Consider the following 25,760-nt stretch of genomic DNA (forward strand, 5'->3'; position numbering starts at 1 on the left):
GAAAACGAACCATCCTCCCGTGTGTGTCTCTCTCGCACAAACACATACACAGGTGTGCGTGCGCGCACACAGGCGCACATGCATCGCACGCGGATCCTGGAATCCACATCTCCAGCTCCCCAGGTCCTGGGTCTGAGCCAGGAGGCCAGCAATTAAGACATCCTCAAAAAATAAAACATTCTTCTGTACTCCTGGCACAGGAAACTTACCAGAAACAAATACTGCTCATCCCCACTGACAAGGACTGTTTTGTTGTGCTGTGATGTAGTCAAGCTCTTGGGGTTGCGATACAGGTCAAGAAAGGATGTGGCATAGAAGATGCCGTAAACCTGGTAAAAGGAGAGAACAGAAAAGGACACCAGTTCAGTGGCCAGTGACCTCACTCTCATGAAAGCCCTAATTTAAGACCCGGGGAACCACTTCAAATGAGCTCACAAAGAATTCTTCATTCAACATCTATTTCATCAGCATTTACAGAGAAGGCACCCTGGGCCAGGCAGTGGCTTCCCACCTACAAAGATAAATACGGTGCAGACTCTCCTCAGAGCTTGCTTTTTTGAGGAGAGCCATGCAGAGAGGAAAAACAGAATTATCCATAACAAGATGCAAATGTGGAAGGTTAGATGCTATACTAGAAGACTGCATAATAAACTGGGGAAAAGAGCGGTTGACCAAGGTGCGAAGGGGATAGCAAGTGTGCAAGCTCGTGGAGGGGGCATGGGGAGGGAGGGAGGGCGGGCACTGCTGGCTGCCTAGGACATTCCCATCCTCCCCATGTCCCTCAGCAGAATCCTGGTGCTTAGTGAGAACTGCTACCTGGAAACATGCCTACACCCACACCTCCCTCCAAGCGGCAGAGGCCACGTGACAGGGCTGGTCAACAAGATGTCAGCAGATGTTCCAGGCAGGACCTCGGTGAGGACACATTGAAATGCAGGGAGCGGTGCACTTCTTCTGCCCTCCCGCTGCCTGGAATATGCAGGGTGATGTGGTCCAGGAGGCCCTCTGGACTGCAAGGTGATGCCACAGGCTGGAGGTGGCAGGGCCTGGGGCCCAGATCAAACTGTGCTGCGGCTATAGAGCTCCCAGAAGGCTGAACTCCAAACTCTGACCGACTTGTAATTAGGAGGGAAATAAACTGTTGAAAGCCACAGTTACTCTCCATTCCTGTTCTATGCACCCATTCTTAACCCTAATTGGTACACGTGGAGTTTAAAGCAGGAGGTGGGAGTCTGATGGCCTCATAGAGGGGAAAGTGGAAGCTGAGAGCATGTTTCTAATGGGGGACACATGAGGAAGCTTCCTTTGTAAGGTAGAAACAAAGAGCATTTTCTCCAAGAGCATATGAGCAGGCAAGAAAGGGGACTTGAAAACCGTGCAAATTTGGAGAAGCTATGGGGATGAAGGGAGCCCATCAGGGACATGCAAAAGGACTTGTGTGTCTCAGATGAACAAACAGTAATGGAACAGAAATAGGGGAAGGAGAGAGCTCAGATGGGATAGCAGAGGGGGACCCAGGGCGCAGGCAGGCCTGACCCCCAGAGAGGACAGGCCCGTGGCTACCATGGGGTGGAAGCTTCAACCAGGAGCCAGGAAAGGGGTCCCTGGAGCCACGGGAGCCAGGGTGTAAGAAGGCCCCATGCAGACAGTGATGGGGGTGGCTCTTGCGGTGCTGACGGCAGACCTGAGTGAGACCCCAGCGTCCGCAGTGAGATGAAGATGGGCGGAAGCTGAGAGCTCCGTCCAGAAGACTCCACCAGCCCCTGACCCTCGGAAGGCTACCATGAGTATGAGGGGTCTCTCAGCCAGGAGGAGGCCGGGCTAGGCTCCTTCTCCAAGTTCACGTGTGGTGAGACACTAAAAACAAGTCACGGGCCAATGTTCTGTACACGATGCCCCGCTCTGTGCAGACAGCTGGGGGTGACAGGTGGGCAGGCTCTGAGTTGGGTACTTAAACAGAGACAAAGGCCCCTCTGTGATAACGGTCTACTTCCAGGTAAAATGGAGACCGGGGGTGGCTCTGGGCATTCTCATCTCTGTCCCTGCCCCGGAGTCAGGTTCTGGAGCAACAGAAGAGCCCAGGCTGTTAAATTAGCTGGACCTGAGCTCTAACTCGGCCTGTTGCTTACTAACCCTCGACTTTGGCCAGTTACTTCACCCCCTCTGAGCCATGGTCTCCTCTCCGGTAGAGCAGGAACATTTACCCCACAGAGCTGATGAGAGGATTAAGTGCGAGACCACGGATGAAGGGTGGGCATCGTGCCTGGCACACAGTGGGTGCTCAGTTAACGCCTACCTCCCCCTCCTTCTTCACGGCTGATCTCACAGACAATTCCTTGCAAACCTTGGTTCTTTCCCCATGAACCAGTCCTGCCCCCGACGCACACTGGGGATGCCCTCAGAAGACAAGACGTGCGTCAGTTCCTCCTCACCAGCCACTGAGGATTCACTAAGGCTCAATTACAGATTTAGTTCCATATGCTTTTCCATTTGGAAAACCCAGAAAACAATCCTTCCCTTCAAGAACTTACAAACTACTTAGGGAGATGAGAGTGGACAGAAGATATCAAATCGGATACATAGTATCTAATGAAACATGCTGTGTGGCATCAACTCTAAAGATTTAGGAGTTGGTAAGGGAAAGAGATCCAGCAGAAGAGCTAGGATTTGACTACACAGCAGCAGGAGTGGGAAGGATTCCAGGGAAGAGAGAGCAGACGCCCTGGTGCAGAGGCAGGAGAGGCAGGAAAAGAGGCTTGCGAAGGTGCACCTAAAAGCAAAGGAGGGTGCACACTGTGGAAGGTGGGAAATCAAAACCAGGCTCAAAAAGCAGCACAGGGCTTCCGTGGTGGCGCAGTGGTTGAGAGTCCGCCTGCCGATGCAGGGGACACGGGTTTGTGCCCCAGTCCGGGAAGATCCCACATGCCGCAGAGCGGCTGGGCCCATGAGCCTGCGCGTCCGGAGCCTTTGTTCCGCAACGGGAGAGGCCACAGCAGTGAGAGGCCCGCGTACCGCAAAAGAAAAAAAAAAAAAGAAGCAGCACAGATCTAATTCCAGTGAGTCAAAATGCATACATGAAAACAAAAGGCCTATATACAAGTAGAGCCAGCATCCTGGAATGAACTGGGACGGGGCGTGTTTGGGGGGACAGAGAAAGCAACCTGTGGGCGGAGAATCCCATAGGTGAGGAGGGGCTAGAGGAGCCTGAGGCACGGTCCTCAGGTGCATACTCATTGTCCTGCAGGCGACTTCTCACCCATCCCTAGGGGAGACTCCCAGCTCGGGAATGTGCCCCCTCCTCAAACTAGGTCTATTCAGCAAAGAGCAGGGGGCTCTTTGTCTTGGATGCCAGGCCAGGATGCAGAAAGGGATGCTGAGGCAGGATGTCAGGCGCCTCTAGAAGGTAATCCAGAACTGACTACAAGGGTAGCTTGTGTTTGGGGTGAGAAGAAAAACAACAGCAACAGAGGGGGAAGCCCTGGGGGTGTCTGGTGGCCTAGTGCCAGGCGACAGTCCATCCGTGCTCTGCAAGGGTCATCCTGGCTGACTTACCACATTCCTGGGGCCGGTCCAGGTGCATTCCACCGCCGTCTGATTGACGGCCTTGGCTTTGAGGCTCGGGGCGGGCGGGCGGACTCCTCTGGTCGTGACATGCTCAAATGCCAGAGGACTGTCCCCCAAGTCAGTCTTGGCCCAGGCAGAAATCTCGTAGGTTGTATGAGCTGTCAGGTTGCCAACTGGGGAAACAGGGACAAAGGGCTGGGGGCAGCAGTCAGGAATACATATCTTTATATGCACACCCTATTTTTTTTAATGTCTTCTCTCCATGTAAGTATGCCCCACATGCTGTAGAATTTTTATTACTTTACAGATTCACTCGGCGTGATTTATTAATGACTACTGCAAGCAACACACTGCATGGGCATGGGAAAATCCCTTTTAAAGCTGCCTATCTGGGGATATAAATTGGTACGACCCTCCTGGAGAGCCGTTTGACCTTGTGAGAGTCCTGAAATCCTGTATAACCTTCAGTGCAGTTAAATGAGAGGGATCCCCAAAATTTGTGCAGCCAGGACGTCTGTCACAGCGTTTGTTATGGCAGAAAAAAGTATAATCATCTGACTGCCCGGCAACAAGGCAACAGTTAAATCATGTGCATCCATGAGCTTCACGTGCGTTCCATGAACTATTACGCGGCCACTAAAGGTTGTTTCCAAGAATATATAATGAAACTAGAAAATTCTGTTATTTACATTCAGTGAAAAAGGCAGGATATAAAATTCCCTATAGTATTATTCAAATTTTATTTAAGAAGATACAAAGAAATCAATGAGGAGGAGAAAGTATTAACTTAGCAACTACCCAAAATGTAAAAGTGGTTTCCGTGGGAAGTGAAATGATAGGAAATTAAAAACTTGATTGTACCTATTATGTTTTCTAACTTTCCTGTAATAAACATGTGGCCCCTTTCTAATTAGGGGAACTGTTATTAAAAACTAAGAGAGCAGTGAACAAAAAGGGGGTGTGCTAAGAGGACAGCCTTTGGAATCGGAAGGACTTGGGTTCAAGGCCCGACTCTACCCTTCGTACTTGGACAAGCAAGAATGAAGTATTCAAACTCTCTAAGTTCATTTCCTTGTCGGTAAGATGGAGGACAGTGACAGCACTTATACCAGCTGACTGTTGCAGGGAACAAAAAAAGAAAATTCCTGCAAAGTGCTCGGCATTGACGCCTGGCATGGAGCGAGCCCTTCGTGCGTTTCAGGCAAAGGCTGGTAAGACTTGTGCTCCTGTCTCTGCCAATTTCTATTGGTGTAACGTTGAGGCGATGAGACCACAGCCTTTGGAATTCGAGAGGCGTGGACTCCCATCATGGCTCTGCCACCTTCTGAGGGAATCATTCAGTCCCTGAACCTTGTTTTCTTGTCCATAAAATGAGTAGATCCCACCACACTATTCTGGAGGTGTTATGTAAAACACCACACACGGAGTGCCTGGGTAAGTGCCTGTATACAGTAAGTGCTCAATGTTATATACTCCTGCACAGCCTCCTTAGGCAGCCTTCAGTTCCCTCCCGCCAAAAAAAATATACTGTATATAACAGAACGCCTGCTAGGATTGAAAGTACTTTGCAAACAGAGTATAAGGGAAGAGTAGAAGCTCCCATGTCCTCTTCAACATTCACAAGCAGCCTTGGCCGATGAAGGTTTTGTCTTAGAAATAAATTAAAATCCTTCCTTTAGTCCATCTTCAGATATGAGGATTTTAATTGAGACTCACTATCTGTACAGATACAAGAGGAACTGGACCCTCTTCCTTCCATGTCTCCTTGCCTCCTTCGCTCAGTCTGTTGGTCCATTCGTTCAACAAATGTTTACCGAACGCCAATTAGCAGCAGGCCCTGCGCTACCTTGTATCAGCAAAGAAGGAGCAAACCAGGGCAGTAAAAAGAGAGACAGGTAACTAAACCCAGGAACTCTCTCCTTTGGGAGGCAAAAAGCATCTGTAGAAGGTTAACCTGGCTTCTTTCCAGTGTTTCCTCCTTTTTAAGCCTCCAACTTCCATGAAGAGACAACAGGTTAGAAGGGGATTTGGGGAACCACCTAATGGATCCCTCACCTGGACTCAGGAGTCACTGACAGCATCCTCAATGGACAACACCTGCCCACTCAGAACGGCTGCAGAGAAGACCCCCTACCTGTCCCGGCGCCCCACACAAGCTCTAATGCCAGGAAAGCATCGGTCTAGCCTTCCTCCTTACACACCGACCAGCTCCAGGGCGCTACCTTTGTGTGACAATATGCTTCCTCGGAAGTTCATCGTTCTCTTCTCCTGCCTGTGGGTGTCGAACGCCCAGAAGAGGTTCACCACATAGCCATTCACCTGCCAAGGAGCAAGAGCCATGTTACATGAACAGTCCACACTCACAGAGCTTACCAGACACTAAAGGAAGATCTTTTCTGTTGTTCCTCGGGTATCTATCGCCCTTCTTACAATGGACGGTCTAGTCCTTTGGATTCTTAAACCAGTTCCATTTGTGCTATCACTGAATATTTATGCTCCCTCCTACTCCTAAAAACAAATGTGAGACCATTTATAATACAACATATAGATTCAATGACACAAAAACCTTAATAAATAATAAAAGGACAAGAACCAGTTTAAAAAGGCAGAAAGAAGGGAATTCCCTGGCGGTCCACTGGTTAGGACTCTGAGCTCTCACTGCCGAGGGCCCGGGTTCAATCCCTGGTCAGGGAACTAAGATCCTATAAGCCGCATGGCACAGCCAAAAAAAAAGGCAGAAAGGATAAAAATTGAAAAGGTAATTAGATTACGGTAACTAAGGGTCAGTCTTAGCTCAGGTGGTCCTTGCAGTCAAGGCCAAGAGGTCCATACAAAGGGGGCTTGCTTAGATCTCTTTTGTCTAATAGGAGCAAACATATCCTTGGGTCAGGAGAGACTACCTTTTCCAAGTTCTGAGCATACAGAAGGATTTGATGTAAAGGTCTTTAAAAATATTGGCCAATGCACCAAATTAAAACGTTTTCAAGAGCAAAGACTATAGAGACAAGGTCTACACAAGGTCGAGCAAAGACTATAGAGACAAGGTCTACACAAGGTCGAGCAAAGACTATAGAGACAAGGTCTACACAAGGTCATTTCTGGCATCAGCTGTCTCTGAAGCCAAGGGCATGACGCCAAACTGTAGTTCCGTCAATGGCACAGGCTGCTGCTCCCACCACAGCTTCACAGAAAGGGAGGGATGTGAGGGGAGACAGACAAGAAAGAACCCCATGAAAGGTGTGTGGCAACTTGAGAAACCAAAGGGACACAGATAATTATGGTGAAGGTGGTCGAGCAGATGGACCAAGCGGAGGGGACGAAGGTGCTAGAAGGGGAGAATATTAGGTGGATCTAAGTGGATATGCTTCCGAGGTATCTGACTCTCTCCTAAGACTCACTCTTGGGAACCCCTGCATTAGCGCTCGGCACCAGGAAATCCAATAAAGCTGAAAATTACAGGGCATACATATTCTGTTAACACCAACTCTTTATTTGCACTGTAGCTGTGAACCATTTAATTATACGGTTAAAAAAAAAAAAAAAAGGCACCAGGCTGAGGCAGAATCATTACACGTGAAGACTCAAGTTGTTCTTCGTGGGGGGAGGAACCAACCTAGCTGTGGTATTTTAGCTTTGCTGGGTCAAGTCATTCATTTTTCTTAATCTTCCCGTCCTCTGCCGTATCGGTTCCCATGCAAAGTAAAGCCCCGCCCAACCGCTGGTTTGAAATGTCCACGTTACCTTGATGTCAGTGTCCACGGACAGGGTAAAGCTTAGAGAATTTTCACCATAGCTGTCAATGTGGATGTCTGGGGGTGGGATCACTGAGAACAAAAGAGGGATTCAAAAAGAGAAACCAGGTGATGAAAAGGGAAGAAGGCAGAACTTAACAGTTTTCAACTCAAGAGACAAAGCAATCTTTCAGTCGGGGAAGAAAGGGCATTTCTTTGGCGGCTTCTACTCTTCCCTTTTACCACTGTCGTCCTGAAGCTGAGGTTAGGTCCACAGTTACCTGGTGAACACATAACTACCTTGGCTCAGTCAGCTATCCCGGCAATTAGGTCGAGCAGAAAAGTTCCATTATGTAAATGTCCCTCATTAACCCAGCTTCAGCCTGGTTCTGAAAGGCACAGGGATCACACTGAGAGCCACCTGTATTGGCACCAACAAATTCCCAGAGGGCTCAAGTCCTTTTTGAAGGTTGACGGCAAGCTAAATCTTAAGTCCTAACTTGTAAATGCGTGTGTGGCAAAACGGAAAGGATCTGGGCTCTGGAGTCTCACACACTGGAGTTCGAATTCCTGTAGAGACACAGCACCGTGTGACCTGCGGCAAGTTACCTGTCCTCGTGAAGCCTGGAGATGCCCTCTGTACTTCTCAGAGGTGGGAAAATTCACTAAAATAATGCATGTCAAGGGCCTGGCACCCAACTACAGCTCCTTTTCTCTCCCGTTCCCACGACAGATTAAAGAGCTGGTGAGCCACTGGCATTCTCAGAAAGATCGGAGCTCAAGCTGGGAGCTGAGGGGACAAGGAGAGGGCAGCAGAGGGAAAAGACCCCTCTTGGCTCAAGTGCTGAGCTGGTCACTGTGAAGGTCTACCCACCAGAAACCTGACAGTGTGCTGCCACGCATAACCTAAGAGCGCTGGATGCAGCCAGCATCATCAGAAGATAAGATTTAAACGGCCGCTTGAGTATTAGACTCTCAGCACATATGCCTCTTATACTGGCAAAGCAAGAGAGACTCAAAGGAGTGCCTAAGACTTTGTGGCAAAGAGAGGTATCAAAATCTGGAGGAGTCTCTCCAGATGATCAATGAAAGTGGGCTCGAGGAAAACACAGCAACCAGAAGAAGAAAGGATATTAGGAGTTTCAGGCAGCCAGCTCAGAGCAAAATAGCTCGGGTGCTGCTGTAAAGCTGACCTGGGTTATAACCGTGGTAGCCGGGGACAGATCACAATCCTCTCCAGATCCCAGTTCCCTCAGCTACAAAATGAGCCTAAGAATACTCACAGGGTTGATAAGGATTAAGAGAGATCAGTTCACGTAAAACACCCCGCACGGTGCTTACTACACAAGCAGTGCTCAAAAAATGGTGGCTTTTCTCACTGCTGTTATAATTAATCCACTGCGTTCACTAATGAAGGTGGTGATTCTGGGTGACGCCACCACTGTTTTGTACCCCGTCTTCTTACCTTATTAGGACACGAGGTCACAGATAGATCACAACTCACACTTTTTGACTTGGCACACAGTTGCCTAACACATGCCCTGACCAACAGACATATGAGGAGTTGGGGTTCATCCTCAAAATCATATTAAGGAAGTTAAAGAGAAGCAACCCCCCACTGAGATTTTCAAATGCAGGTGTGACTTATGATGAGGAATTCAAGGTACTACCTGCTTTTTTCATGACCTTCCAATGTCCCTCCTTTTCAGTATGTATGGTCAGTCTGTTCTGACCGACTTTGTAGAGGAAAATAATACCACAATCAAAACTCTCGGGGAGTGTGAACTCGGTACACTTTTTCCAATACCCACACACTCCCTGCTCCACAGACTGGCTGGCTTCACTAAGTTTAACTGCCCCTGTCCTGATCTCAATGACACCGTATTTCACAGGCGACCAGACAGTGACTCTCCATGACCCAGAGCCTATTTCTCACGGGCTCAGATTAAAGTATAATCCCCCAAGCACGTTCCAGGCGACACTTCTGGCTTTAACACCCGCCAATCCAAAGACGAAAGCCCCAAGCGCCAAAGCTACAATCAGGAAGACGAGCTGGACTGTCTCCCATAGAGTGCCAGAGCCTACGTTTCACTTGCTTCAATTCACTCACTCATCCAGTATTTCATCAGCTCCTACCCGACACCACCCTCGAGGCACGTATGCAAGGCAAGGAGCCCCACCCGGCAAGCAGGTGGTACAGTGGTTCAGGGCACAGGCTCTGGACTCAGGAGATCAGGTTCCAATCCCAGCTCTGTCACTTGACTGACTGCGTGCCAGAGACATAAGCTTTCCAGTCCCTTATCTGTTCTTATAGTTGTTCTGAGGGCTCAGCGAGATGAGCTGGTGCATGCGGAGCAGGTCCATGGCAAGTCGTAAGCTGTGACTCCGATCAGCTCGAGCGCTAGAAAACTACCACCTAAGCATCGTCGGTCAGTGCCCCTGGGGCAGTAACAAGTGTCAGCATGGCACTCTCTTAAAAACACCACAAATACACATGGACAAGATCATCTTTATCTTGGCTGGGAAGGAAGGACTCCTTCTATTTTCAATACTGTGCCTGAGAACAAGGGCATGAAGGCCTCTGGAAATCCCTTTGTATGTTTTTATTATAACAAACGCTCAGTTCTAGAAGGAGGACTACCTTCAACAGTCGCCCCCAAAGACTTCGTGTGTAAAGCACTATGGAGACGCCCACAAAAGTGCGTGTATCGGGGAGAGGGAGGCTGTGTGAAGTTTCCTGATCTCTGCCTCTTCATTTTCCAGTCACACTGAAAGTTATTTCCAAAGGGTTATTCTATCTTCTCGAAATCTGCAGATGCTGGAATCACTTACCTTTTCCTTTTATGGTGGTAATGGATTTAGAATCGCTCCAGTTTCCTATTCCCCGACTGGTCACTGCAGCCACCTTTCAAATCAGAGTGCAAATTAGTATGAAATACAGGCAACATATACGAGCGAAAGTGGTGAGGCTTTGGCTATGAGGGTGGAAGAAATTATACACAGAGGGATTCAGGATAGTCAGAGGCCCCAGCAACTGAAATAAGACAGGGAAAGAGACGACGGGAGGGAACCTGGGTAAAGGGAATTGTGATAGCACTGAAATTATGAGGGAGTCTGTGTATACACTTAATGGTCTCAAAACACGTTTTGCACAAAATCTCTTTTCTACTGAAGATGTTGATGATATATTTCGTAAGAACCCCATAATATCATTTTATTAATGCTACTTATCATAGCTCTGCATCTCCCTGCAGCTAAAAATAAGCAGAAAAGAGGTGGGTGCAAAAGTAATTGGAGCTAAAGCACTAGCAGAATATCTGGGTTAAAAGCAGGTAAAGCTGCATTACCATCGGTTGTTGGTTATCTGAGCAAAGTCTGATTTCAAGTTCTCTGTGGCCTTGGTTTACGAGACTGAAAGAAATGACAAGCTTCCAGAGCAACAGGTTGGGTATTGTGCACACCACGAGTAAACATCTCACAAAGGTAGGCACGGAGTTCTCATGAAAGGCCAACCATCTCCCCATGTTCCAAGACCACCTGGACGGCTAAAACGCGTGTGAACACTCACTCTGACAGTGTACTGAGCGTTGACCAGTAGGTTCCTTATTTCTGTCAAGTTGCTAAGAGCTCTCTGGGAGGCCCACATCTTGGAACCACTCCTGCTGTACTCTACCTGAAGTGAGGAGAAAAAAAAATACTATGGACAGGTACCCAGAGGTCTGGGCATCCCGACATCTTGCAAGGAGGCAGGCGGAGAGAGGGGAAGGTGAGATGCAAAGCGTTCCAGAGGATGGATGATTATTTACAAGGCGACAGCAAACCGCTTCCTTGTCACACAGAACATGCTTCTGTTCTACCAGCCCCGGCAATCTCTTGCGCTCACCCGCGCACAGCCGGCTGCCAGAGGGACTTACGATGTACTCCCGAATGAGGCCGTGGCTGTGGGCGGGAGGGGCCCAGCGGCCCACGATCACTCCTTCCGCTTCCCTGTGGAGCGACAGCTGGAGGTTCTGAGGGGCGTCTGGCACTGGAAAAGAGGCAACTCAGGGTTAAAATCCATCTGCATACGCATCAACTGGAGGAATTTCCCTGAGCTTAAAACTCGGACGAGAAAGAATCCAGAGCTGGCAGTGGGACCTATCCCCTAGAAAGCGCTGTCAGCTGACAGAACACCTTTCCTCTCTTCCGGAATGCAAGGCCTGCTTGCACTCATCACACATCTAATGACTGCACGTATCAGACCACGGCTCAGCGAGTCTGACGCAGGCCGGGGGCTCACAAGGGCTGCAGGATAGAATCACGTGGGCGGGCTAAGTCACCACTGGCCCTGCGCTTTGATGCTGAGATCTTAATTGTCAAGGACGGCGTCTGCTGTCCTGAACTCTCGTACAACCAGAGAACCACTGGTGTGGCTACAAAGAAATAAAGCTTACTTTCTCTTTTTTTTTGGCCATGCCACGCAGCGTACAGGATCTTAGTTCCCCGACCAGAGAGCAAACCCACGATCCCTGCAGTGGCAGCCCGGGGTCTTAACCACTGGACCACCAGGGAAGTTCCAAGACTTACTTTCTAATAGCACAGAACTTCGAGATTCAAATGAAGGGACCCCCTTCAAAGCAGGTTCCTTAATAACTTCACTGCTGGCATTTCTGAGACCTTTCGGGATCTCCCCTTTTGTGACTGCCTTCAGAGTCCAATTAGAAACCACACAGAAACCAGTTACAGTGCTTTCCAGTCCAACGTCATTTTGACTGCACAGTAGTCATTCATGTTGATAATCCACTGAAGATGAATATTAAGGGTTGAACTGTAGCACCTCCAACCCCGAATTCAGGTTGAAGTCTTAACCCCCAGTACCGCAGAATGTGTATTTGGAAATAAGGTCTCAAAAAAGTCATTAAGTTAAAATGAGGTCACTGCCCCTTACCCAATGTGACTGGTGTCCCTATAAGAAGAGGAAATTAGGACACAGACACACACAGAGGGCAAACCACGTGAAGACGGCCAAGGAGGCCTCAGAATGAAACCAACCCTTGACCTTGGACTCCCAGCCTCCAGGACTGGAAGAAAATAAATGCCTGTGGTTTAAGCCACCCAATCTGGGGTACGTCGTTAGGGCAGCCTCAGCAAGCGAATACAGTGAATTCATCAACAAGCCATGGCCTGCAAGCCCTTGGAGGGCAGGAACTGTATCTTATTCATCTGAGTCTCCAGTGTCTAACCTAATTCCTGAGCAGTAGTAGGGACTCAGCTACCACCTGTAGAAAGAAGATCAACGAATGGGATATTTCAAAAATGGTTCCACTTAGAGTTTAGCTAAGCTAGCCCACGGTACTGCTGCCTCAGCACCCATTTTATTTAGACAAATAGGCTAAGGGGGCCTTAAATTGACATTAGCCCCCAAGCAAGCCCCGGATCACAGCCCAAAGAGTCACAAGCAAATGCAAATCCCTAACATGACTTCCCCAAGGGCCCTTGTGATAAAGTCTCCCCACCTCCCAGGGCCTTCTCCCTCGTGCTCCTTAGGTAAGATTCCCAAGAAGTTTACCAAAACCCCCCTTTTTTGGTGTGAATTGGCCAAACCAGCCCTAGCCCAGGAACTCCACAGCACTCCACCCACAAATCCTAAAAAAGGCGAGTGCCCCAGGTCCCGCTGCTCTCTGCCTGCACCCTGCCTTGACCTCCTGCGTGGCCCCTTGAGGTATGCGTATACCGCCTTCAGAACCTGGGAGTAATAAACTTCTCTATTTCACTTTCCCTGGTGGGCTTCTGCTGACTCTCTGGCACTCTCTCTGCTCTACTGAACAAATGTTATTCTAACAAAGTCATAACTCATAGGTCCTTTTTTGTGTGTTTTGTTCAGCACTTCCTTAATTTCTTTTTTTGAATTGAAGTATAGTTAATTTACAACGTTGTTTTAGTTTCAGGTGCACTGCGAAGTGATTTGGTTTATATATATATATATATATATATATATATATATTTTTTTTTTTCAGATTCTTTTCCACTGTATATTGAGCATAGTTCCCTGTGCCATACAGTAGGTCCTTGTTGTTTATCTATTTTATATCTAGTAGTGTGTATCTGTTAATCCCAACCTCCTAATTTACCCCTCCCCCCAATTTCCCTTTGGTAACTATATGTTTGTTTTCTATGTCTGTGAGTCTATTTCTGTTCTGTAAGTAAGTTTGTTTGTATCACTTTTCTAGATTCCACGTACAAGTGATAGCATATGATATGTGGCTTTCTCTTTCTGACTTACTTCACTTAGTAAGCACTTCCTTACACTCTGGCACTACCAGATGCTCCAGGCTTATCTTACAGATCTCCTGCCCCAGGTCTGGATTTGGCCATTTCTTCAAAGAGCCCTGTGTCCTCCTATTGAAGAAGGCATTAGAAACCTAAATCTGAATGATAAAGTTTTTCTGGGCCTTCTCAGTTGACAAAGCAGAAAAAATATGCGTGTGTACTAACCTGTGCACATACACAGATCTAGAAATATTTTAAGTGTAACCATCTACACGCACATTAAGATAAACATGGGTTCATGTTAACATCTCCAAATGTAAACATGGTTCTGATGGCAACTGCAAATGAAAAGGTCACAAAACCTGGGGAGCAGAGATCACGGGAATCAGCACAGTCACCCAATGTCAACTACTGTGAAGGGGGAAGAACTAGGGAACTCTCTATGACCCAAGGGTTTTGGTACATTTCCTTAAAATGAACCCACAATACTTCTGACGAGTCTCATACGTTAACGATGATGATCTCCTAAGTACCAAATACTGGGAAATACCTAGAGACGGAAGGTAGAGGTAGAAAGAGGGCAACGGTGGGGCAGAAAAACATTATGTGTGGTGATCATTTTGTAATTATAGAAATATCAAATCACTATGTCATACACCTGCAACTAACACGGTGTTGTAGGTCAATTACACTTCAATTAAAAAAAAATCGTTTTAAGACACTGAAAACAAACGCATGATTACCAAAGAGGAGAGAGGGAGAGGGATAAATTAGGAATTTGGGATTAACAGATACACACTACAATATATAAAATAAATAAACAATAAGGACCTACTGCACAGCACAGGGAACTATATTCAATATCTTGTAATAACCTATAATGGAAAAGAATCTGAAAAAGAATATATATGTGTATAACTGAATCACTTTGCTGTACACCTAAAACAATGTAAATCAACTATACTTCAATAAAAAGAATTGTATTGAAAAAAAAAAGTGACATAGTAAGAACAACTCAGCCAGGACCATAAAACCCAGCCACATAGGAAGCACAAGTACTTTTGTTTCCACGCTCCTGAGCATCCTGGGAAACTCTGAAAATCCCACATAAGGTCCTGTCCCTGCCATAAAAATAAGCTGTAGCACTTACATCCTTCTGGAGTCCTCAGGGTCACGAAGTCATTGGTGCTGTGCACCTTGCTCAGACACTGGACCTGGACTTTGACCTGATATGTGGTGTCTGGCTTCAAGACTTTCAGTATTGTGTTCGTTTTATTGCTGTGGGTTTCCAGAGTCTTCCATATGCTCTCTCCAACCACCCTGGCCAAGAGAACAAAGATAGCATCACATCAAAGACGCGTGGGGTGGCTGAGATGTCTGAATACGTCAACAAAGAGCTGCTCTGTGCGCACACAGAGTTTATGGAACATCCAGTGGCAACAGAAACATCATTTTCTCCCACGGCAAAGATGGGACCAACCTGTAGTAGACGTTATACACACAAGAAGCAGAGGGCATTTTCTTGGGCCGCATCCAGGTCAAAGTTACATCCCCAGAGAAGTCAGCTGTCCACTGAAGATTCTGTATTTTGTATACATTTAATTCCTCTAGAGAGAGCAAGGAGAAAAAAGAGAAATTGGTATCTTAGAAATCTTGGATTTCAAAGGACCCAACAGGTTCCTTGGTTTCAGGCAGACCTACTGTGATGTGGTCAGGCCACCACCATTATCTTAAGACACCCAGAAAAAAAAGAGTTCAGACCTTCCTATATAACCTTTCCCAAGGTCTCCTAAATTTCCAAGCATGGCATTTCTCCTTGCATTTCACCTCCTTGTCTGCACTGATTTAAGCCTGATTCTCAACAGAGAATGCTACAAATCCAAAGACAATGTCATGGCAGGATCCATTACTGCTACAGACTGAAATGTTTGTGTCCCCCAAAATCCGTATGCTGAAACCTCATCCATCCCCCATGTGATGGTATTAGGGGGTGGGGCCCTTGGGAGATGATTAGGTCATAAGGATGGAGTCCTTGAAAATGAGATTAGTGTCCTTGTAAAAGAGGGCCGAGAGAGCTCCCTCACACCTTCCACCATGGGAGGACACAGAAAAGACAGGCTGTCTGTGGACCAGGAAGTGGGACCTCACCAGACCACCAAATCTGCTGGTGCTTCAATCTCAGACTTTCTAGCCTCCAGAACTGTGAGAAATGAGTTTCTGTTGCTTCTAAGCCACTCAGTCGGTGGTACTGTTACAGCAGCCCCCAAATGATTGCTAAATGCATATGCCAGACACAAGGATGGAGTTCACCCCACCACAAAGCCTGATGCTCTGTGGGAGCAATGATGCCTCAACACGCGGGATGTCCTTCCAAAGCCAATCTAATATACTCCAATATGAAATAAAAATTAAAAAAACTCCTATGAAAGATCAAGTTAAATTGTTTCATTTGTATAACAGAATGTACTACTGTAATTAAGCAAATCATAATTCTAAGACACTACCTAATTTTTCATAAGTAGTACCTTTTGATTAAAATTATCATTATTTAAACTCAAAAAAACCCCATTCTGAGATGTAACTATTATATACAGGATGAATAAACAACAAGGTCCTACTGTATAGCACAGGGAACTATATTCAATATCTTGTGATAAAGCATAATGGAAAAGATTATTTAAAAAATAAATAAATAAAAGGATCCAAGTACCAATACAAGTAATAAAGCAAGAGAAAACAGAACAAAACAAAAACACCCAATCTAAGACCAACATTTCCCTGAGAGGGGCGAGGTGAGCTGGAGGCTGCATCAGAGGCGGGACTGGGCCTCGCCTCACCTGCAGCTCCAACAGTGAGCAAGGGTCTTTGCATTTTCAGACTGAGGAAGAGCTCAAGAGGGTTCAACCTCAGGGCCTAACCAGCAGGGCCGAGGGTGAGCCCGGGGTCCTGGGGGACCACACTCACCGCTGCAGGCGTGCTCGTCGCTCTCGTCCGAGCAGTCCAGGAAGCCGTCGCAGCGCTCGGAGAGCACGATGCAGGCCTCGCCGTCCTCGCACCGGAACTCCTGGCCTGTGCAGGTCAGGGTGCTGCGCGTGGCTGCAACACACGAGGGGCCACGGTCGCCAAAGGTTTCTCGTGTTCGGGAAAAGGGAACTCGTCAGCTTCTGCTTCAAAAGACCCTCGGGATGGGGGTGGCGGGGACCCCACGCTGGCTTGCTAATCCCTCTTCATTTGACATTGACCGGGGGAAGGTGCCTTCAGGAAGGGCCAGAGCTTTGGCGTCAAAAGAAATCAGGGTTTACATCCTGCTCTGTACGAGCCTGAGCTAACTGTTTAATTCAGGCGCACCTCGTTTTATTTGCTGAGCTTTATCATACTCTGCAGATAACTGCGTTTTTTAACACATTGAGGGGTTTGTGGCAGAGCCAGTGCTATTTTTCTAACTGCATTTGCTCACTTCATGTCTCTGTGTCACATTTTGGTAATGCTCACACTATTCCGAACTCTTTCATTATTACTGTATTTATTATGTTGCTCTGTGATGAGTGATCTTTGATGTTACAAACACGTGGCAAAAAGATTACAACTCACTGAAGGTGCAGGCGATGGTGAGCATTTTTTAGCAATAAACTATTTTAAAATTAAGGCATGTACGTTATTTTTTAAACATATGCTACCGCACGCTTAACAGTCTAAAATATAGTGTAAACATAAGGCTTTCATATGCACCAGGAAACCAAAAAATCCGTGTGACTCGCTTTATCGCAGTGGTCTGGAACGGAACCCGCAAAACCTCCGACGTCTGCCTGTAGTGCCCAAGTTCAGTTCCCCGGTATAAAACTGGGGTGACAACTCCATCCCTATTGTGTCTACAAGGACCCAGTGAGATCAAGCACCTGGAATACACCTGAGAGCCGGCACCCACAAGGTGCAGCTCTTCCTCTGCGGTACTTATTCCTAATCATCTGCTCCTGTTGTCAGTCTGCAGTCCAGAATGACCCTCTGATTTCTGGTTTGAGTGAGACTAATAATAATGAGATGAATCACAATAGTAAGAGGCATGTCTATTGTATGTAGTCTTTTTAATTGTTTAGCTTTTCAAAGTATTTCCGCAGACAATGAAATAATGCAAGTAAAGAGCACTGATGGGTTAAGAGTTACACAACTCGTTGGCTAGAAACCATAATCTGATGTTCTCTCCAGTTTGGAAAGTAGATTTAAACTGCATGAGAGGCTCTAAAAAGGAAGCGATGACAATGTAACTGCAAATGATCCTAAAAAGAAGAAAGATGAGAATGGCTACAGAAACCGCATCTGCCACCCCAGGTAGGTCTGCACCGGGTCCTGGTTCAGGTACCTCGGGCCTTCATTATAGAGACTCACACCTGCTTGCTCGGCCCTGAACAGGGAGAGTTATATCAGAACCCGACCCCACCAGTAGAGCTTCTAAAGTTACTCTTGCTCCTCCGCATCAAATATGCCCATGTTCAAACCCCTGGAACATGTTAAAGTCACCTTATAAGGCGAAAGGGACTCTGCAGATGTGATTGAGGTAAAGACCTTGACATAGGACTTAAGCCTGGGTTACCCGGGCAGGTCCATCCAATCACACAGGCCCTTAAAAGCAGAGACCCCGGGCCTTCCCTGGTGGCGCAGTGGTTGAGAATCTGCCTGCCAATGCAGGGGACATGGGTTCGAGCCCCGGTCTGGGAGGATCCCACGTACCACGTAGCAACTGGGCCCATGAGCTGCAACTACTGAGCCTGCGCGTCTGGAGCCTGTGTCCCGCAACAAGAGAGGCTGCGACAGTGAGAGGCCCGAGCACCGCGATGAAGAGTGGCCCCCGCTCGCCGCAACTAGAGAAAACCCTCGCACGGAAACGAAGACCCAACACAGCCAAAAATAAATAAATAAATAAAGCAGAGACCCTTTCCCAGCTGTGGTCAAAGAGGAAGATGTGAAGACCAAAGAAGGATCAGAGAGACAGAATGTTGCTGGCTTTGAAAATGGAGGAAGGAGGCCTCTAGAAGCTGAGAAAAGCAAGGAAACGGATTCTGCCCTGGAGCCTTCAGAGGACTCAGTCATGCTTTCATCTCAGTTTCAGCCAGTGAGACGTCTATCAGATTTCTGACCTACAGAACTGTAAGATAATAAATGTGTGTTATTTTAGGGCATTAAGTTTGTGGTAATTTATTACAGTGGCCATAGGAGACTAATACACACTTGAAATATTGTAATTTGCCCAGATCTTACATTGGGATTCTACCTCGGTTTCCTGAGTTCAGACTGTAATTTCTCCACTGGGACTCTGAATCAGACTCCTCCTAGCTTATGCCCCCCACCCCATGGAAATATACACACAACGTTCCATACAATGACTCTACCCACACTAGAAGAAATCCAAACAGACCACTAAACCATGGTGATTATCCGACAGTAGAGAATCTACAACAGTGGTTCTTAATAGTCTTCTGGGGAACGTCTAAAACATACAGATTCCTAGGACTTGCCCCAAAGCTACTGAGGCAGAAACACGACACTGGACGTGTGTCGTATTTACAAGCTCCACAGTGATTCAGCAGAATTGGCCAGCACTGAGGACTTCTGTTCTAGAACAAGGTGATCCTGTTTTCTATCTGAAGCACTGCATCCACTTCTGAAAACCACACTCTGAGACGTAGGTAGAGAAACTGGATAATGTTCTCACAAGAGCAAGCAGGATGGTCCAGAGGAACAGGTAAAGGATCCTGGGAGCTTTTACTAGAGATGAAAAGATACAGGGTTTGGAAGTGGGAGGTGGGGGCAGAATACTATAACAGCTGTCCTCAACTGATGAATTTCCTTGTGAAAGAAGGATTAAGACTTCACTGAATGTCTCCAGGATGGAGGTACAGAATTTAGTTTTTTAAGAGAATCCTTGTATCATACAGTTCTGTCATTTGCTGAGCAAAAATTGGTTGGCCTGGGGGAGCTTGGGTGGGGGGCTTGGTTACATATAAAACTACATTAGAACATCTAGAAAAGGTTTGAGAACTACTAGTGAACAGTCTCAGAAGCCCAAGATGGAATTCATCCATCCATCCATCCAGTGAACATTTACGGAGGTCCTACCATGAATCAGCTGCTATTCAGGATGTTAAGGATATGGTGATGTGTCAAACAGACAAAGGACCTACCCTCATAGAGTTTACCTTCTATTGAGAGAAACAGCAAATGAGTAAACAAACAAATACGTTACTTTAGATAGTGGTAAGAGCTACAAAGAAACATAAAGACAGTAATAGTAAGAGAGTGATGGGGACTTTATACAGGAGAGTCAGGGAAGGACTCCATGCCCAGAAGGGATTGTTTCGGAAAATACCAAGATCCCCATCACAGAATTACTCCACTTGGTAAGAATGTGGTGAAACATAATCAAAGAACAGCTGAACAGTAAAGCTGGAGGATGTTTGAGGTTTCTTTATGAAACATGTCTCAATATTTTATTTTATTTATTTATTTTATTATTATTTTTTTTTTTTTTTTTTTTTTTTTTTTTTTTTTTTTGCGGTACGCGGGCCTCTCACTGTTGTGGCCTCTCCCGTTGCGGAGCGCGGGCTCCGGACGCGCAGGCTCAGCGGCCGTGGCTCACGGGCCCAGCCGCTCCGCGGCATGTGGGATCTTCCCGGACCGGGGCACGAACCCGCGTCCCCTGCATCGGCAGGCGGACTCTCAACCACTGCGCCACCAGGGAAGCCCATGTCTCAATATTTTAAAAGGGAGAACATAGTTTTTAGAACCTGGGAATAAGGCTGTCATTAATCTCCAAAAATTCTTAAACTGATTATTAAACAAATGATTAATGGGCACTTAGAACAGAATGTAGTGGCCTTCAGGGGCCAGCTTCTCTAAGAAGAGGCATGTCACACGAATCCCATTTCCTTTGCTGATAGGGTTATCCGATTAATGGATTGAAGAAAATTGTAGATAGGGTACACCTTGATTTTAAGACCTTGACCAAGCAACATCCTTATGTATAAGGCAGATTTGAAACAGGCTAAAGAAACTTATTTAAAGAATACCCATTAATGAATTAATCCCACCCAGGAGGAAGGCCCTACTTCATTTCTTCTTTGTTAATTATGTTTAATGTTCTTCTTACTATACTTATTTGGCTCAGATGTTCCTACTATTATTATGGTAAGTGTTGGATCAATCTGCCCTGTTATTTTAATGTCCCAAAGGCCCACTTTGTTCACTCTTTTAATATAAGAGCAGGATTTTACACTAATTCCCATTTAATTTCTCTGTGTTATTTTGGAGTATTCCTCCCTACGAGAACTTTCAACATGGTTTGATGAAAAGATCACAATTTTGTACAAAAAAATACTGAATAAATGCCCCAGTCTGCTAGTGACCCTCTTTGAAGCTTAACTTTCCTATCTCTAAAATGGAGATAATACCAGAATTATTATTATGAGAAACAAAGCAGAAGCACAAGACATCCTGCCTCTAGAAGTCTTCCCTGGGGGAGATGGCCCCGCTGATGACTCACGGCAGTTGGCCTCGTCCTGGCCGTCCTGGCAATCCTGAAGGCCATCACAGTGCCTCCAGCTGGGGATACACTTCTTCGGTTGCCGGCACTCGAACTCAAATCGGTCACATCGCCCAAGCTGGGTGGGAGTGGAGGCAGCAGTGACATTTGCTAGAAGAAAAGATTTTTAAAATTCACTTTTTAGTACTGAGGGGCTGGCGAGCAACAGCGACCTATTGGGTGTGTTGGAGATCTCGGTGCTTTAGAAATTACGATGGGGACCTGAACAGAAACGTGAGCTCTGGTGCAAGGCGGCAGGTTGACAAGACACAGGGATCTCATCCTTCTCTCTCTCAGGCCCAAACTTAGTTGAAGGCTTTGAAGACAGAGGTGAGTAAATCTTGCAGAAAGTAGAAAAAGAAAAGATTGAAGAAAAATTTTTTTAAGTTTTAAAAATGTCAGTGGACTAGATCAGGAGATTCAACATATTACTGACGAGAGTTCCAGGAAGAAAAAGAAAAGAGAGAAGAAAATACTAAGGGCTATTTCAAGAAAATTTTCCAAAACTAAAATACGTAAATTTCCAGAATAAAAGAGGACATCAGTGCCATCCACCACATTAGATAGAAAGAGACCCACAGCAAAGTACATCACTGTGAAATTTCAACACTGGTACCAAAAGGAAGATTCTACAAGCTTCCAGACAGTAAAAACAGATTACATATAAAAGATTCCAATCAAAATGGCTTTGGATTTTCCAAGAGCTGCTTTCTGAAGACAGAAATACCAATGTCTTTGAATTTCTGAAGGAGATATATATATATATATATATATATATATACATGTTTTTTTTTTTACAGTCTAGAATTCCAAACTCAGCCCAGTAACCAATCAGGTCTGAACACGGAAGAAAAACACTTTCAGACAAGCAAGGCCTCAAATATACCTCCCATGTACTCTTTCTCAGGAAATTTCTGGAAAATGTGCTCTACCAAAATGTGGGATTAAACTAAAAACCAAGAGGAAAGATCTGAGATATAGAAAAAAGGAGCTGCAACGTGAGAGAAGTAAAGCGAGTCCTAAGGATGGAGAAGCAACCTCCCAGAAGATGCCTGTGCCCCAGACAACCCACACAAACCAGAGAAACTCGAGATAAACACCTTGAATGAAGGCCATCATCACCGTGTCCTCGGGCACCATATCATCATATTCACCTGACAAAGCTACCAGAGGGTGTGCTCCAGCAAAACAAGGGAGTAAACCAAGAAAAAGCAAGACACAAGGTCCAGGAAAACGGGGAATCTAAATCAGGAGAAAGGCAAAGAGAATTCCAGGGAGGGCAGTGAAGCCCCAGGGTAAGGACAGGCAGCAGGCTGGGAGAACAGTCAGCCGAGATAGGAGACGCCAAGCTCCTCTTAGAAGGGATATCTCCAAGGGAAACAATGGAGCTGAGAAATCACCTGATACGGTGACCTTGTGGAAAGTTACACCAAAAGGCTGCTGAAAGGGAGGAGGCACCAGCAAAAGATACAAAATAACCTGAGCCAACAAACAAGAGAAAGCAATGATTAGCTTTGGGATACTGTGTGTAGTCCACAGTTGGATAACTGGATTTTCAAAGGGCCTCTCCAACCCCCAGAAGCACTCTGCTAAAACAAAGTGCCTGGAGAAGAGTGGGAGAAAAAAATGAGGCCAGAGGACTGGGCCGAGGCACATCATGGCGCTTACACCAGGACAGTAAGGGCACCATCGGGGGGTCCAGGCTGAGAGAGGATATAATTACGTATTAGTATGTATTAGGCTTCTTGGAAGATAAATCGCAAAGGGGGAGACATGAGGCAGAGAATCCAGTTCAGAGGCTTATCCAGTGAAGAAATAAGATCTGAGAGCTAGGTGCCAATTTAACGTTACACGGGCAACATACATAAAAAAAGAATTCAAAAAAGCTGAATGCAGCATCTAAACAGGAATCTGCTCACTGAATTAGTCCGAATTTGCTAGAGTTGGTTAACATCCTGCTCAGTTTCAGTAACCAACAGGCAATTTTGAGAGAGGGACAATCAAGTTACTACAGAGAGATGGGCCTTGGGGGAAAAGGGCAGAGACAGAAGGGTTTTTTTTTTCATTTGTTTTAATCTGAGAAGCATTTACGGGGCACTGGCTATCTGCCTATTATTGTGGTAGGCAGAGTGGGAGATTCAGACTAAAACACGAGGTCCGGCACAATCGCTATGGAAAGGAAAGATTTATGCGCATGCAATGACCAAGAAGTAACACATGGCTGTTCATAGTTCAGCGCCAAAAGGACAACAGGGCAGAGTTCAATGACACTGGAAAAGGGGTGGACATCAGCTACAGAACTCAATGAACGCTCTGTGGGGGTGGGTCTTGAGAAGGGGAATAAAACCCTACCTGCCTGAAAGAGGAGCCTCAATCTTTAGTCAACCTACCATTCACACGGGGAGCTCCCGGGCTCCAGGCAGAAGTCCTGATTCTATAATTTTATAAACACCCCAAGTGATTCCATTACAGGTGGGCTTCATGCTGTACTTTGAGAAATACTGACAACATATTGAGGTCTCCTTTAACTACGAAACCTGTGTTTCTGTCTGCCCTGACCGACAGTGGGTTTCACAGAGAGGGAAAGTAGGGGGACGAGGTCGGGTCTGATAAGGGCAAGAACCCTACTGGAGGAATCTAGGCAGAGAAGAAGCAGGTGTGTCCAGGGTGGGTGAGGAGTGCAGCTTGCAGAAGTGAAAAGTAATGGCAAGCAAGGAAAGATCAGCTCAAACGGGGCCTTGAAAATAGGACTCTGGGGTTAGGGTCTATCTTCTGGACAAAAAGGGCAAGTGGAAACCAGTGATGATTTTAAACAGGGAAGAGATGGGATGAAAACAAGTCTTAAAGGAGGAAAATCAGAGTATTGACCTATACGTTTGCTGAAAAGAATTATGTAAACCATGGCAAGCAATGATCTATTATTTTATTATAACTGAGTTTGAAATGGAAAACTGTTTAGGAAAGGATACAATTCTGCCTGCAGTTAAGGGTGTGCCCTAGGCGGTGGTCTCACGGTTCACCAAGACCTCCAGCAATCCGGTCACTCTCAGACCTCCAGAGCCTCTCTGTGTTCAGCCACTAGATGGCAGTGCTTACCCTTCTGTTAATAGGATGGCCGCCAACTCGCAAGCCAGAGACTCGGGTTCTGTACCCTGCACCGCCCCGGGAGTTTAATACACACAGACAGCTCCCCTATAATTCCCATGGTAACCTCCTGTGGAGAGGAAGCAAAGGAGACCCAACCACAGCCAAGGAGGAAAGCAGGGCGGCTGGCCTTTCCCTGCAGGAAGATCAGAGGGCAGTGATAGAAGATGACTTCTGAGTTCCCCAGGGTCTCCCTGCTCTGGAGGTGAGAAGGGGCCTGGCCACAGAGCAGAGTCCCAGAGGGCAGGGTACTGCCCTCAGCCAGGCTGTGCCCAGGGCGTAGCCCCAGAGGTCCTCTCCTCAAAGCAGGTGCCACGGGCCAGGGCCGGGTGCAGTACTCACCAGGCGAGGGGCACCCTTCCTCATCTGAGCCGTCTGCACAATCTCGGTACCCGTCACACACCCAGCTGTCCATCACGCAGGCCCCACTGCTGCAGCGGTAGTAATTGGGCAGACACGTAGAGGGCCCGGGAGTAGGGGAGGGAAGAATATGTGAATCTGAGAAAAACACCAAGCAAGGAAACCCAAAATGTTACAGGAAGCTTGATCTGAGACCCAAATGTGTCCCAAACCTACTATGGATGTCCCAGATTTAGCTGCACCAGCCCAGGGAGGCCGGTGTCAGGCACGGTTCTGAACAGTGAAAAATCATTTATGATGGGGTGTCAGAACAGACTGTATTCTCTTCCCTTCTTTGGAGCGGATTCACCTTACCTATTTGATTTGATTTGGGCTAACATTTGGATGAGTTAGTTTTCACAGGGGCTCATGCAGGCTGGTGGAAGGACTTGGAATGCACAGGGTGGGTGGGAGAATTAATTCCTGTGGAGGATAAACCCTGTTCTGCTTAACTTAACGCCAACCTTCCCGAGACCGGCTCCGGGACAAGAACACCAAGAAGGAAAGGGATGGGCACACCGCCCACACCAGTGCTCCCCTGGCGTGTATCACGTACACATAAATGTGTCATGGCCCATGCGTCACCCAGAGCGCTCGTTACAATGCAAACGCTGAGTCAGGAGGGAGGCCTCGGGTGGGGTCAGAGGCTGCCATTCTAACAAGGAGCTGTGGGTCTGCAGGCCACACTCGGGGTAGCCAGGCTCTAAAGTCCTCACTGTGCCCTGGAAAGCATAACCCTCGGAACAGGAGAAATCAACCGGGCTGCTTTCACAGTGGGATGGGGAGAGAAAAGAACTCAGAGAGAGAGTTACCCCCCTCCCCCCTAAAAAAATCACTGCCTAAGCCAGGCACCAAAGAGACAGAGCTGGATTCTGTGTGAACAGGTGGGAGGACGCTGGCATGTCTCAGAGATGGGGCTGCCCCGGACCCTCACCTGCACAGTCCTTCTCATCAGACCAGTCCCCGCAGTCGTTCTCCCTGTCGCATTTCCACCTGTTGGGGATGCAGTGCCCATTCTCGCACGGGAACTGGAAGTAGCGGGAGCAGTTGGGGGCCTCCGTGGGGTTTTCTGGGGGGTGAACCGCATGGTCAGTCATCTG

General features: G+C 47.0%; 1 protein-coding gene across 3 annotated transcripts in view; it reads right to left on the minus strand.

The window, feature by feature from the left end:
- The window catches only part of SORL1 (sortilin related receptor 1), a 167,210-nt gene that overhangs the window by 14,449 nt on the left and 127,001 nt on the right, over window positions 1-25,760 (minus strand). For all 3 annotated transcript variants that reach the window (XM_032638925.1, XM_032638924.1, XM_032638923.1), the window contains 13 exons: window positions 25,595-25,729; window positions 24,604-24,759; window positions 21,079-21,228; window positions 16,509-16,640; window positions 15,025-15,151; window positions 14,695-14,864; window positions 11,210-11,322; window positions 10,864-10,968; window positions 10,128-10,200; window positions 7,306-7,388; window positions 5,787-5,883; window positions 3,553-3,737; window positions 210-329 (listed from right to left, as the gene is read on the minus strand). In XM_032638925.1, the coding sequence (XP_032494816.1) occupies window positions 210-329; window positions 3,553-3,737; window positions 5,787-5,883; window positions 7,306-7,388; window positions 10,128-10,200; window positions 10,864-10,968; window positions 11,210-11,322; window positions 14,695-14,864; window positions 15,025-15,151; window positions 16,509-16,640; window positions 21,079-21,228; window positions 24,604-24,759; window positions 25,595-25,729 (1,646 nt within the window). The remainder of the gene's footprint in view (window positions 1-209; window positions 330-3,552; window positions 3,738-5,786; window positions 5,884-7,305; window positions 7,389-10,127; window positions 10,201-10,863; window positions 10,969-11,209; window positions 11,323-14,694; window positions 14,865-15,024; window positions 15,152-16,508; window positions 16,641-21,078; window positions 21,229-24,603; window positions 24,760-25,594; window positions 25,730-25,760) is intronic.

Source organism: Phocoena sinus, chromosome 8 (genome assembly GCF_008692025.1).
Source record: "Phocoena sinus isolate mPhoSin1 chromosome 8, mPhoSin1.pri, whole genome shotgun sequence".
NCBI lineage: Eukaryota > Metazoa > Chordata > Mammalia > Artiodactyla > Phocoenidae > Phocoena > Phocoena sinus.